The following is a 15,066-nucleotide window of genomic DNA, read 5'->3' as shown; positions in this document are numbered from 1 at the left end:
TTATTAGGAATACCATACTAATATGGTGTTTGACCCCCTTTTGCCTTCAGAACTGCCTTAATTCTATGTGGCATTGATTCAACAAGGTGCTGAAAGCATTCTTTAGAAATGTTGGCCCATATTGATAGGATAGCATCTTGCAGTTGATGGAGATTTGTGGGATGTACATCCAGGGCACGAAGCTCCCGTTCCACCACATCCCAAAAGATGCTCTATTGGGTTGAGATCTGGTGACTGTGGGGGCCATTTTAGTACAGTGAACTCATTGTCATGTTCAAGAAACCAATTTGAAATGATTCGAGCTTTGTGACATGGTGCATTACCTGCTGGAAGTAGCCATCAGAGGATGGGTACATGGTGGTCATGAAGGGATGGACATGGTCAGAAACAATGCTCAGGTAGCCCGTGGCATTTAAACGATGCCCAATTGGCACTAAGGGGCCTAAAGTGTGCCAAGAAAAGATCCCCCACACCATTACACCACCACCACCAGCCTGCACAGTGGTAACAAGGCATGATGGATCCATGTTCTCATTCTGTTTACGCCAAATTCTGACTCTACCATTTGAATGTCTCAACAGAAATCGAGACTCATCAGACTAGGCAACATTTTTCCAGTCTTCAACTGTCCAATTTTGGTGAGCTTGTGCAAATTGTAGCCTCTTTTTCCTATTTGTAGTGGAGATGAGTGGTATCCGGTGGGGTCTTCTGCTGTTGTAGCCCATCCGCCTCAAGGTTGTGCGTGTTGTGGCTTCACAAATGCTTTGCTGCATACCTCGGTTGTAACGAGTGGTTATTTCAGTCAAAGTTACTCTTCTATCAGCTTGAATCAGTCGGCCCATTCTCCTCTGACCTCTACCATCAGCAAGGCATTTTCGCCCACAGGACTGTCGCATACTGGATGTTTTTCCCTTTTCACACCATTCTTTGTAAACCCTAGAAATGGTTGTGCGTGAAAATCCCAGTAACTGAGCAGATTGAAATACTCAGACCGGCCCGTCTGGCACCAACAACCATGCCACGCTCAAAATTGCTTAAATCACCTTTCTTTCCCATTCTGACATTCAGTTTGTGGTTCAGGAGATTGTCTTGACCAGGACCACACCCCTAAACACATTGAAGCAACTGCATTGTGATTGGTTGATTAGATAATTGCATTAATGAGAAATTGAACAGGTGTACCTAATAATCCTTTAGGTCAGTGTATAACATAGATTGAACACCACAAATTTGTATGAGAAAAGTGTACAAAATAAAGGTTGATTTACTGTAGAAGTTGTAGTTATAATTCATATTCATGCGTACTGTGTGCCACAGTATGATTGCTTTTGTGTCATTTAAAATGAAACTTCTTATTCTATAGTATTTCTAGATTTTGCTCAACAATTGTACAATTGTATCTTGTCACCTAATGGGATCCAAGCCTTGAAACATAATTCAATCTTAGTTAACTACAGGTCTCTTGGTTGTATTGTTTGCTTGTAAGAACTGTTTTCTATTCTGTGGGTTGGAATTTAGCTATTTCTCTCTTCCTTTGAGTATAGGATGCTTACACATATATATGATAAGTATTTAAAAACCTTCCATTTAACTAGTTGTAAATCTTTCAGATCCAAAATATAATACATTATGTCTAAAATATAATTTGACTAGTCAGAATCTGAGCTAATGTATTGTATTTTTGTGTAGGTTTTATGATATATATGATTATATACTGCTCAAAAAAATTTAGGGAACCATCACTAACATTAAGTCAGTTAAACTTTAAGGGATATTATTCTCTCCATTTAGGAAGCATAGCTATTGTGAACCAACTTTACCTGCTTTCGTGCAAATGAAAGTGACGACAGGCGCACTGAAAAGGCAACAGCAAGACAACACCCAAAAAGGGAATTGTTTTGCAGGTGGTGGCAACAAACAATTGCTCTCTCCTGATCCTTCTTGACCAATTCATCTCCAGTTTTGTGTTTTGCTATTGTTCTTGTTACTACTGGTCGCATGAGGTGGTACCTGCAGCCTATTCAGGTTGCACAGGTAGTCCAGCTCCACTAGGATGGATCATCCATACATTCTGTCACAAGAAGGTTTGCTGTGTCTCCCAGCATGGAGGAGAGACCAGGAGATGGGCTGATACATGAGGAGAGCTGGGGGACGTGTGGGCCAGCCAGTGCCATCAATATAAATATTTCAATGTATATAAACATTGTAATAAGAGACTGAGACAGTCATAAAGGTTTGAGGTTGTTCAGGCCCTGTATACTGTAAATAATAATCAAGGTCTTCCAAATCTCAAAACTAAACAGAGAAATACGTTAGACAAGACAGGGAGGGTTGCACGAACATATAAACGAGCCGGACCGGAAATTAGGATCGTGGAATGATGGGAAGGCGTGGTGGTGGATGAGTTTTGGACGTCATCAACAGGGGACCAGAGGGAAGAAAGGAACCTGGAAGTGATGGCGTTTTGTTTCTGCGGGAGGAATCATGGCGGCGGTGCTTTGTTCGTTCTATGCAAAAAGAGAGAGAGTGGTTAGTACCCTGCCTTTGTCCCCTAGCACGATTTGTCGCGAATGCCATCGGGTCCTTCAGCTGCTCCCCATGCGCTCGTGTGTGACATGACCCTCCGTCATCCCAGACCCGTTGGGTCGGGCGGCCTGAACCGAGAAGTCGTGAGCCCGTGAGAGGGCATCAGTGTTGGCCTGGAGGCCTCCCCGGAGATAAGCGATGGTAAACTTGTAGGGCTGCAAGTCCAAAAACCACCTGTTATCCAAGGATTCGACTCCCGGTGCAGGGCCATCCACTGGAGGGTGGCATGGTCCGTCACGAGTGTAAACTCCCGGCCGAACAGGTCGTACCGCAGATACGTTACCACCCACTTGATGGCCAGGACTTCTCGTTCCACCGCAGCATACCGTGTCTCCCGGTCCAACAGTTTCCAGCTGAGGTACAACACGGGATGTTCGACACCGTCGAAGCTCTGGCTCAGCACAGCACTGAGACCTGTGTCTGAAGCATCAGTCTGGAGGAGGAAAGAGAGAGTAAAATCAGGGGTTCTCAAAACAGGTGCCATTGTCAGGGCCAACTTTAGGTCACTGAATGCTTGTTCCATTGTGCTATTCCACACCACATGGAAAGGGCCCCTTCTTTGTCAGGTCGGTCAAGGGTGCGGCCCTCTCGGAGAAGCGGGGCACAAACTGGAGATAGTAACTTGCTAGACCCATGAAGGCTTGCACCTGCTTCTTGGCTATCAGACAGGGCCATTCAAGGATGTCTTTGATTTTTGAGCACTGTGGCTTCACCAGCCCTCCTCCCACTAGGTAGCCTAAATATTTGGCTTCTTTCAATCCAAAATAACATTTCCGGTGATTGATACAAAGCCCGGCTCTTGCTAGCATCAGGAGGATGGCGTACACCTGCAGTACATGTTCCTCTGAGGTGCTGGAGAAGATGATGATGTCATCCTGGTACGCAGCACAGTTGGACTGGTGGGGCCGTAGAACTCTATCTACCAGACGCTGGAAGTTCGCTGGCGCTCTGTGCAGCCCAAATGGGAGTACCTTATACAGCCAGTCCCCACTAAGGGTGCTGAAAGCAGTTTTCTCTTTTCCGGATGCCATTAAGGGATGTTGCCAGTATCTCTTTGTCATGTCAAGAGTAGTCAAATACCTGGCCATCCCCAGCCTCTTGAGGAGTTCATCCACGCGAGGCATGGGATAGACGTTGAACTTGGAGACCTGATTGAGACGTCTGAAGTCATTACAGAATCTCCAGGAGCCGTCCGGCTTGGACACGAGGATTATAGGTCTGGACCAGGGGCTATGGCTTTCCTCGATGATGTCCATGTCCAACATACGTTGTACCTCTAGCTCCCCCTCAGTACGCTTCGCCTCCGGGAGGCAATAGGGGTGCTTCCTGACTACCACCCCTGGGTCTGTTACAGTGTTGTGCTGAATCAGTGTAGTCCAGCCTGGAGCTTCGCTGACCACTTCCCATACTGACCGGATGGCTCCTTTGAGCTCCCGTCTCTGGTGTGATTTCAAATTGGAACTGAGGTTAAGGGCGACTTTTTCAGAGAAAAGGGAGAGGGTTGGACCGGAGGGATCAGGGTCCTCTCTGTCTCTCCAAAGTTTGAGGATATTCACATGGTAGACTCTCTCGCTCGGTCGACAATTTGGCTGGAGAACCAAATAGTCGATGAGCCCCTTCCTCTCTTTAACCTCGTATGGACCCTGCCAATGGGCCAACAATTTTGAGTGGGAAGTGGGCACAAGCACCATTACGCGATCCCCTGGTTGGAACTTGCGTAGGGAGGAATTCCTATTGTAGTTCTGTGCTTGAGCCCTGGATATATGCTCTTTTAAGTATTTTTTCCATTCTATTGCGTAACTGCGAGATATGTTCCAAGATGTTGGTGGAAAAAAGCACCTCCCCTTCCCAACTTTCTTTTAATAGATCTAATATGCCCCGGGGTTGGCGTCCATACAGGAGTTCAAAGGGGGAGAACCCGGTGGAGACTTGTGGCACCTCTCAGTACGCGAAAAGCACCAGCGGTAAAAGTTGGTCCCAGTTTCTACTGTCTGCGCTGACTACCTTGCGGACCATCTGTTTCAGGGTGTGGTTGAAGCATTCCACCAAGCCGTCTGTCTGAGGGTGGTTTACCGACGTCCTGAGATGCTCAATGCGGAGTAAATTGGCCACTTCCCTGAACATATCCGATGTGAAGGGAGTACCTTGGTCCGTGAGGACTTCTCTAAATATACCCACTCTGACCTACCAGTTCCCATGTGATATTTTTTGAATTGGCAGCTCGCAGAGAAACCGCTTCAGGATATCGACTTGCGTATTTGACCATTACCAAAATATATTTAAGGCCTCTCGTCGAAGGTTCCAGGGGCCCAACGAGATCGACACTGATCCGCTCAAAGAGTACATCAAAAAGGGGAATCGGGACAAGAGGAGCACGGTCCCTCCTGGGTATCTGACACAGCTGACAGACCGGGCAGAACTGACAGAAACGTCGGACCTCCTCATTAATCCCGGGCCAGTAAAACCGGAGTTTTAATCTTTCCAATGTCTTTTCAGCCCCGAGATGGGCGCCTAAGAGGTGGGCATGAGCCAGTTCGCACACTTGCCGCCGGTAGGTCTGTGGGACTAGCAACAACTTCCACACCTCACCTTCGTGTTCTGCAACTCAATATAACAAGTCATTGTCTAATACAAAGTTGGGTCCCAGTGGTGTGGAATCGGCTAATGATATGTCGTTCTCGGACTCTATAGCATTCCGGGCAGACTTCAGGGAATCATCATTCCACTGTTCTCTCTTAAAGGACGTGGAATATCAGTTTCGATCCGATCGAGCGGGTCGGTGCTAGCTTCATCTTGACCTGGAGGCTCTCCCGGTGGTACTTCCGGGTTGAGGTCCGGATCTGAAAACAGCTTCCCCGGCCTGCCTGCATCATCATTAGTCGCCGCGGTGCACGGCGTAGGAGATGCTGGGAGGGGCCCTAGCCCATCCATCACCAGACCCTGCTCGGGTTTCAGAGTGGCAACAGTTTTATCGCAATTACTTTTCGACCAATCTTGTCCTAGTATAACCGGGTAGGGAGGTTCGGGTAACACCGCAACAAGCATTTCTCTGATATCTCCTTCCCAGGTTATAAAGCACTTCGCGGACTTATACATTTTGGTCACCCCATGTACACACATAATTTTTGAATTAGGTGCTCGCCATTGTCGCAGTAAAACATAACGGTGAGCAACAATGGTAATGTTATTCCCGGAGTCAAACAGAGCCACCACTGAGTGCCCATTCACCAATACCACTCCCGTATTACGGACCGCCAGAGGATTAGACAGGGCACAGTACCTCTCACCCTTGATCCAGCTGCAGTCCATCGGCTCCGTGTTGATGGGGCAGGCATGTGCCCCACATTGCCACACTTGAAACAGCACAGCGGGGTGGGCAGCCGGTCCCTCGGTCTGGCTGCAGCCTCGGCGGTGCGACGGGTGGGCTCTGGGGTGGGTGTCCCTGTCGGACCCCACGAGCTGGTTTCTCAGTCTCCCTGATTTGGTTCACCGCCAGCTGTCTCTCCAGTAACTCCAAAAGGCCGTTCATGTCCTTGAAAGGGTGCCTCCAGACCTGCTGGGTGAGATAGTCAGGCATGGCGTATATAAACGCCTCACAGACGACCTGCTCTACTACCTGTCGAGCCTGGTTGACGTCTGGCCGTAGCCAGTGCCCGATTTTACCCCAGAACTCAAAGGCCTGGGCTCTTAGAGGGCCACTAGGGTCAAGCCTCCAGTGCTGCCATTCCCTCGCTTGCTGGCCAGAGGTTATGCCGTAGCATTTAAATATCTCGGCCTTAAGGAGGTCGTTTTAGGCGGCTTCCTCCTCGGGGAGATCATGATAGGCCCGCTGTGCTGGACCCTTCAGGTTATTCTGCCAGCTATTCTGACTAGTCAAAATTTAATTGCAGATACCTCTAAATAGAATTACTAATGACAAGTGAAATTGATTGCAGACATTGAAAATAGGAGCTAGTACAAATAAAGCAAAAATTAACATTGGGCACTAAATAATAAAAGAGAATGCCATATGTATGCCCATGTGGCGTGAATTTCAAGGACTTATTCCATTTAGGGAATGTATCCTGATTTTATTGAATTATAAGCTTCTGTCTGATGTGCTTTGTTGGAAAAGTGTAATACAGATTTGCCATCACTAGTACATTTTTTCATGGTATTAGTCCCAAAGGCAACCACAAATATTGTGTTGAATTCTAGTCTTTTATCTTTTGATACTTCATGTCTCATCCCTAAATGGACTGTGATTGCACTTCGAGTGATACTTCTAATAATACTGAAATATTTCAGTCATCGTTACTCTGAAGAAAATGGCATCTTCTTAAATGTGAAGACAAGTTTTAGCTGGTGTGTTTTATTTTTCGCTACTGTCTTTTACTACCTTTTTTTAAGATTGAAATCTATTGACCAAAATAGATCCTGTGAGATCTGGACTACATGTTCTACTAAAAATAATTCACATAAGAGATTTTGTGAGAATTACAAGTAGCAGGGACCATTTAAAAATATGTATATTACCTATTACCTACTTGTGGATATTTATTCTTATTTCTTTTAATTCCTTAGAATCACAAATTCTTAACACCATTCTGGACATAAATTTTAAAGTGCCTTTCAGACAGCCTTGGTGTCACAATCCCTCCTAACCCATTAACATCTGTGTTTGGTGTTCTTCCAGATGGGCTTAAAGTGGAGAAGGACAAACAAACTGTGATTGCCTTAACTACACTATTGGCACGCAGACTTATTTTGCTAAACTTGAAGAATCCTAACTCTTCTCTTTTAAGTCAGTGGGTACCTGATGTTTTATACTATTTGAAATTGGAAAAAGTTAAATTCTCACTTAGAGGATCTGTGCAGAACTTTTTCAAAACCTTGCAGGATCTATCAATAATATTTTAGAATAAGCTCTTAAAGCACTGAGGAAATAATTCTCTTCACATTTCTTTTTTTTATCTGCCTATTAAACTCATCAATTTATGTATTTTGACCAGCTTTAAGTTTTACTTCGATGGTCATGCTCTCTCTCTCAGGTGTAGGGTTTGGGTTGTTTTGTTTTCAATCCTATTTTTTGTAAAAATTGATCTGTATGAAATGATTATAATAAAATCAATCAAAAAAAATCACAAATTCTTCTCAGGGTCACAAAAAGGTATTTATGTGTGTGAGCAGCATAGTATTCCAGGTTTTGCAGAGTGCACTTACTGTATTCTGTCATTCACATTAACAAAAGCATAAACTGCCTTGAGCAGTTAACTGTACTGTATTTTAAATAATTTGTAAACTGATCTTGTGCCATGGATGAATTCCTACATATGTGCTATAGTTCTTTGTCTGTTCCAACACCTGACTTTCACCATTAACAACCTGTAGTGAAATGTTTAAAGCAAAAACATCTCTTTAAAATGAAAAAATTAAAAGGAATCAGGTAACTGTACCTGACTGAAAAAATGATTAATTTTGCTTCTTTTATATTACAGAAAACCCAGAGGGAAAATACATTTCACCTTTCCATGACATACCACTGTTTGCAGGTATTGAACAGGTGGGCTTAGTTTCCAGTATTTGTTTGTTAGACTCTTTTTTTTTTGTCCATTTATAAATATTTGTTTTTAGATATGATTATGTATATGAATAATAAGATTTTTGTGAGGCAAATCTACATTTAGATTTAGCTACGAAAAGAAAGCTTTGAACTTAAACTCAAACTCAAATTGTCAAAGCTGTAAGGAAAATAAAAGTAAGCAGGATTAAATGGAAGTAAAAAAACATGCATGAACATTTAAACTGAATGGTAGTTGCTGCACTGTCTGTTTTCTTTTACATGTATCCACTGGATTTTATTTGTTAGTTGTATTTTATGCAAAATATATCCAGGAGATTGAATTAAAATGTAGAATTTGTGAAAATATTCAATGTTAGTTTCGAACACAGTTTATCAGATGTTTCCAAATTACTTATACGGAAAGTAATTTATTGAGTAAAATCTACAAGGTAAGGTAGCACGGTGGTGCCTTACAACTGCAGAGTCCTCGGTATGGGTTTAAATCATGGCATAGGCACAGTGTATGTGGAATATTTGCTTTTGTACTTCAGTTTTATTCCCACATATCAAAAGAATACTTTTTATGATAATTTGCAATTGTAACTTAGCACCTTATATTGTAAATTGGTACATTGTATGTGAGTTTAACATAAGACTGACTAGTGGCCTGGAATTCCTTGTGCTGGTCTTTGCCATGTGCCAGATGCTAATAAGATAGGATTGAAACCCTGCACCACTGTATTGGATTAAAACCATGGGCAATTTCTGGCATTTAGGCTTTTCGAGGCATACTAACCATAAAACATAATTGCATTTTTTAAGTTACAATTGTACAGCTACATATTTATATAATACCCCAAGACAACTATCATCTATTGTTCCAAGTACAAAGATACAATATAACCTGTAGACTGTAAATCTCAGAATACCACATTTAAAACCAGGGCTGTGGAGTCGGTAGATGAATTCTTTGACTCCGACTCCCAACTCTTTAATTTCCAGTACTTCTGACTCCGACTCCTCTGTATTTTATATGCTAATTTATTTTCCATGTTGATTGAAGGAAGGCAACATACATGTCATTTAACCACAGAACTACTGGCTAGGAAGCTGAGTCTTTACCGTATTGGCCAGTTAAACAAAAAACAAAAAATTGAACACAATTAGGTTTTATTTATTGTTTTTATCAAGTGGCTATAAAGTAGTAGCATGCATAAAAATCAGGAACAGGAACTTTACCAGTTAAAAAAATATAAACCACATTCTTCTGTAGTTTTAAAACAAAAACAAATCTTAACTACATTAACAAAAAACAGTTAATATATTAAACTTGGAATACAGTTGTAGAGTAGAATAGCTGTTAAATGCAATACAAAATTAACTCAATGCAATGTTCTAAGAAACAGAATTGCTTCTGCCAGATCCTCTTTCATAGAAGCTCTTAAATCTGACTTGATTATTTTTAGAGCTGAAAATAGTCTTTCAACACTGACTTGGGTGGGTGGCATTGCTGTTATAATTCTAGCCACATCACTAATAATCTCTAGATCAACAAGGATGGCTTCTTCTACAGTCAGTTTCAATGAGTGATCATACTTTTCAACTTCTTTTAATTCTTTAAAAAACTCCTGCTGGAATCTCTTTATTTGGACATTTACTGGTCATTTATCTTTCACGCATATGTGACGTTGGTTTGCTTTTGAAACTTCCATTTTGTCCAAGTAGGAATCAAAGTCTAAATCTTAATTTGAAGGGGATGATCCTGAGTTACCAGTGCTTATAGCTTCATCCAGTGGTGCTGTTTCAGGTAGTAGTAATCCCTTCATGTGAACTGCTACATCATAGAGTGCCTTTTTTCCATTAGCAATCTGGTCATTGCTCAACAAAATTCAGCTCATTGGATCAACATAAATAGCAGCTAACAAGATTTGATTATCCTGTAAGAGGCTCTCTCTTTTCTTCATTGAAGATATGATGCCATCAGTTATTAACCCTCCACTTTTGTTCAGGTGATATATCAAGCTCTTCCATTTCAAGAAAAATTTACCGGGTGCTAAATCTTCATATTGCAACCTCTTGGTGACAGTAAAGGGATAAAAAAGTAGACTTTCCAGTTCTTTTACTTGTGCCCACTGGCTTTCAGTTAATAAATTATTTTCATTGTCCAGTTCTTCAAGAAAGTCTTTTAGTTCAAGCAGACGCTTTACCATCAGATAAGTGCTTCCCCAAAATGGCTCCTTTTCCTGCACGTCTTTTTAAAATGGCATCTGTTTTAGGGGCCCTGGCAGCAACAGTTACTTGCCTCAATTTGCCAGTTAGAGTAGCTGCATGACGATCTTTCAATCCATCTCTTATTGCAAGTTGCAGAGTATGAACAGCAGAATGCATATGTTGAATAGTAGTAATCTTAGATGCTTCTTCAGCAATGTTATCCAAAATTTCACAATTCTCTTCGGTTTCACTTTCTCTAATACTTGCAGAGAGGTCTCCCTCTAATATCTGTTTGTCACTTTCTTCATCTACTTTATTGATTTTCTCAATTGTGGATAACATATTAGAAGCATTATCTGTCACAATATATAGAATCTGTTCCTTTTTAATTTCAAAATCTTCTAGAACAGGTGGTATGCAAAATTATGCTAAAGTTCAGCCATGGGTGGGAGCATATTGTGGAGAGTGCAGACAGAACCTCTGAATACATACCAGGCCATAGCACACACCTACACCTACATCATTACACTTATTAACACTCAAATGAACTTGTTAAACACATTATATCTGAAATAAAATGAAAACACTTTTTGTAATGTACCATAATCCAGATTACAATATGTGAATGTCTGGAACAGCTGAGCCGAACTTCACACTAGTAGTAACACAACTATGCACTAGGCTTTATTCTTACATCAGAGAAGTATGACTATTGTTTGTGAAATGGGACATTTGAGCTTTCTGTATTTTTTTTCATTGCAATTTAAATTTATTAGGAGTTGGAACATTTTTGCTGACTCTGACCCCGACTTCAGGTACTGTACCCAAAATTGTCCCTGACTCCTCAACCTGACTCCGATTCCACAGCCCTGTTTAAAACTTGAAAATTATGAAAAAGTTAATACTCAATGTTCATTTTATTTTTATTTAAACAAGTTAGAAAATGTATATATGGTGTAATGTTCAGGTTTTCTAGGATTGTTTAGAAAGATGTACAGGTGAGTTGGGGGTACTAAAGTGGTCCCTGTGTGCATGTTTGGGTGTTCACCCTACGATGGGCTGTCACCTTGTCCAGGGATTGCCCCTGCCTTGCCCAGTGTTTGCTGAGTTAGGCTCCAGCTTGTCTACATCCCTGTTCAGGATAAGTGGATCTAGAAAATTAATGGTTTGATAGAAAGTTAGAGGATTTTAAATGTGTTACCTACTTCATCAAGAGACATTGTTTATTTAACATTTTGGAGTGGAGTGTGTGGTGCATGGTTGATTTTTTGTTCAGACCCCTGCACCACTGCTTGTACATGCAACACTTTCAGGTATAAGATTCGGAGATGTGACTTGCATATGCAACAATGTGATCATTTATCTGGCATGTAAAATATATGGTATACAAAATATACAAGCTGAAGTGACTTCTGTCAAGCTAAATTTGAAGCAGTAAACTAATGCTTAATTTATATGGTACAGAATGTTTCTGTTTTGAGGGTAGATGTGCAAGAAAGAGTAAGTTGGATAAACTAGATTAACATATTCAATGATTATTAATATATTTATAGTAGCTGTTGCCTTACAATTGTGAAAAAACAACCCTTTATTAGAGATTAATTTCAGAAACATATGCATCTGTTTTGTCAGGCTTCACCACCACTCCCCTTTAACTCTAGATATTATTAAAACAGGTCTGAGAATATTATGCTATGTCTTTATGTCAAATGTAATTATGTGGAAGCCATTAACAAATTAATATAGAGGTGATTTTTTTTTTTAAAAAAAGACCAACATTTAAAAAATGCAGTGTCACAATTCCTGAATTCAAAATCTAAGTGTGAAACTCTTTTGTGATATCCCTCAGGAGTTTTCCTTGCTGTTTGCCGTAAACGTAATGCTTAAACCTTAGCACCTTCTTGCCAGTTAGACAACACTATTCAAGACATAATTTTGGCAACATCTAGAGAACAAATTCAGAAGTGTTTAGTTATCAAGTTTAAATTTTTCCCGAGATGCCTTCTCAATGTAGTAACAGATTTGGTTTTCTTTCAGCCATAGTTGCTTTCCATTACTGTGAGTTAGTAAATGATCTGCCTCTTGATAGCATTTGCTTTTACTAGGAGTTCTTTAAATCAAAACAATGTGAAACTGTGTGACCTTGCTCGGTTTATTCTTGACAGCCTGTGCCTAGGGGGTAGCTGGGTTGCAGTAATTAATTGCTTCATAACTGTTGTCCAAAGAAATTGCCTTCATTTTTCCTGTCTCTCCAGCACTTAACAGTTGAGTGTTTTGGGAGATTACACCACCTACATTAAACAATAAATTTAGCATATCTTGTTTTCACTTTTTCATATGTTCCAATGGCAGTTTTGTCAGTATACTTGAAGCACTTTTCACCCCATTAGCCTCTAGCATGTTTTGCAAAATCCGTAGGGATCCAATTTGTTTGGCAGCATGGCACTATCTAGGAAATCTTCTAATTTAACCCTGCAAACATGCATTTTGTAATGCCAGTGCAAGTGATTTATTCTTATTGTTCTTTCTTGCTGTTTTAACAATGAAGTTAGGGGGAAAATATTCAATAATTAGTACTTCACTGTAATTTGTGCTTTAACCATTTTTGTGTTTGTATATGCTATATTTTTACTCTATTTACACTAAATCTTTATTTATAAATTTTGACTTACATTTATATGCACATATGAAGCACCTACGTTAATAAAGAATAAAGAATTTTACTTGACATTAGAAACAAAATGATTACCTCAGCACTTTAACCTCAGCAGAGCAAAAAACATAATAAAATCAGGGCCTGTTCTGCTAGAAATTTATAAAGTGAAGTAGAATGAGATAATTAGATATAAACTGCACAGCAATGTTATTTTTAATTTGTAGCTGATACATATGTTTACTCATAAACTTGGACAATTTTAAGTCTGTGAACCTTTTGGAAAGATAGTACTGGACATAATTACTAAACCGCCAACATAACCTTGACGTTTGAAATTTTGCTGGTTGGTGATCCTCATCCCTACTGGCTTGCCAACAAGTAATATCTTATGCCGCCCTTCAGTAGCATACCAATGCCAGTCAGCTAAAAAGTCTGTAGAATTCAATATAGATGAGATGATTGCCCTTAGCCTTTAGCCAATTTCAATAAAGTGAACCAGAAACATTTTTTAAATGATGTTGTCTTTTTTGTACCTTCAAAAACTGTTTTCTGTTGGGGGAGTTACTGTATATCAGCAGTTGCTCTCTAGTGTTCAACTCACCTTTCATCACCACTTTCATGTAAAACACATTCTTCAGGAAGTCTAATACGGAATGCGAAAAATACATTTTAGTACAATTTCTCAAGTTTCTAGCTGTGAAAATGTAACATTTTTTGAAAATGTTCTTGCACCATTTATTTTTACTTCACTGTGTATTTTTTCATACAACATCTAATCACATTCACTACTCTCAAGAATGCTTTTTAATTGCAAATAAAATTGCCTGTATTTATAATTGGGAGACGTTTTTGCAGTTTCTCCGGCGGTGGAGGGATGGTATAGCAGGCAGCTTGCTGCTTGGGATTATCAACACATTTACAAGACAAAAGAGCTGAATGGAGACGTTTGAGTGGATTTAAAGTGGGCAGGATTTACGAGTTTTCTTGTAAGCTTTGGTAATTCTAGTGTTAAAGCAGGTAGGGAGTTGCCAAAGGATCTCATGAGTGTATATATGTGTACAAATCAGAGGGAGAAGGAGCTAGTCTGATTATTTAAAATTCAGAAATTTAGAATCAAAATAGTCATGTGTAACAGGAAAAGCAAGGCTAGTTAGGTTTTTCAAGCGTGGGCATTTTGAGAACAGACAGTCACCCAAGTAAACATCTACCTGACAGTGGATATGTTGGCAGAAAAAGGACCTTTACTGAAAGTATGTTCATCTAGATTTAACAGCTTCTTTTCTAGTCTTTTGATCATTTCTACTATTTTCTAGTAAATGCTTTCAGAAATTGTCAACTGTCCAGAAACTCGCTGCTTTTTTTCATTTTTTCAGTACAGTTGGTCATTTGAGGGTCTGTTAGTCTTTCAGATAATGACCTGTGAGCACAGTTACTGCAGGCATATTTATAAAAAGAATAAGATAAGTAAAAGTTTTGAATGAGGCTGGTGACATGTTCAACCTAAATAATTTTGACTGAAATATTGTTCATGGCATGTCATTTAGTTAAAATATACTTTTTGTTTCGCATGATATGCACTTATGTGTAGCCCTAAACTGTGTAAGTGTTCTGCTGCTTGCATCAGGTGCAAAGAAAGGAAATCTATTGTAGGACCCACTCACATGCTTTCCCACACTGAACAATGTGTGCCAATTTGAAATAGATAAACTTTATTTGTCCTCAGGGGGAAATTTGTTTTTTTTTTAATCTTTTATTAAATTTATTAAAAGCATGTAATATATACTGCTCAAAAGAATTAAAGGAACACTTTTTAATCAAAGTATAGCATAAAGTCAATAAAACCTATAGGATATTAATCTGGTCAGTTAAGTAGCAGAGGGGGTTGTTAATCAGTTTCATCTGCTGTGGTGTTAATGAAATTAACAGATGCACTAGAGGGGCAACAATGAGATGACCTCCAAAACAGGAATGGTTTAACAGGTGGAGGCCACTGACATTTTTCCCTCCTCATCTTTTCTGACTGTTTCTTCACTAGTTTTGCATTTGGCTACAGTCAGTGTCACTACTGGTA

The 15,066-nt window shown here is 40.2% G+C and overlaps 1 protein-coding gene across 1 annotated transcript in view; it reads left to right on the top strand.

The window, feature by feature from the left end:
- The window catches only part of ppa2 (inorganic pyrophosphatase 2), a 176,919-nt gene that overhangs the window by 47,128 nt on the left and 114,725 nt on the right, over positions 1–15,066 (top strand). Inside the window, exon 2 of the mRNA XM_039759191.1 lies at positions 8,064–8,128. Coding sequence (XP_039615125.1) covers positions 8,064–8,128 — 65 coding nt within the window. The remainder of the gene's footprint in view (positions 1–8,063; positions 8,129–15,066) is intronic.

This window comes from Polypterus senegalus, chromosome 7 (assembly GCF_016835505.1).
Source record: "Polypterus senegalus isolate Bchr_013 chromosome 7, ASM1683550v1, whole genome shotgun sequence".
Classification (NCBI taxonomy): Eukaryota; Metazoa; Chordata; class Cladistia; order Polypteriformes; family Polypteridae; genus Polypterus; species Polypterus senegalus.
The sequence above is the reverse complement of the archived record's forward strand: the minus strand, read 5'-3'. Positions and strand labels throughout refer to the sequence as shown.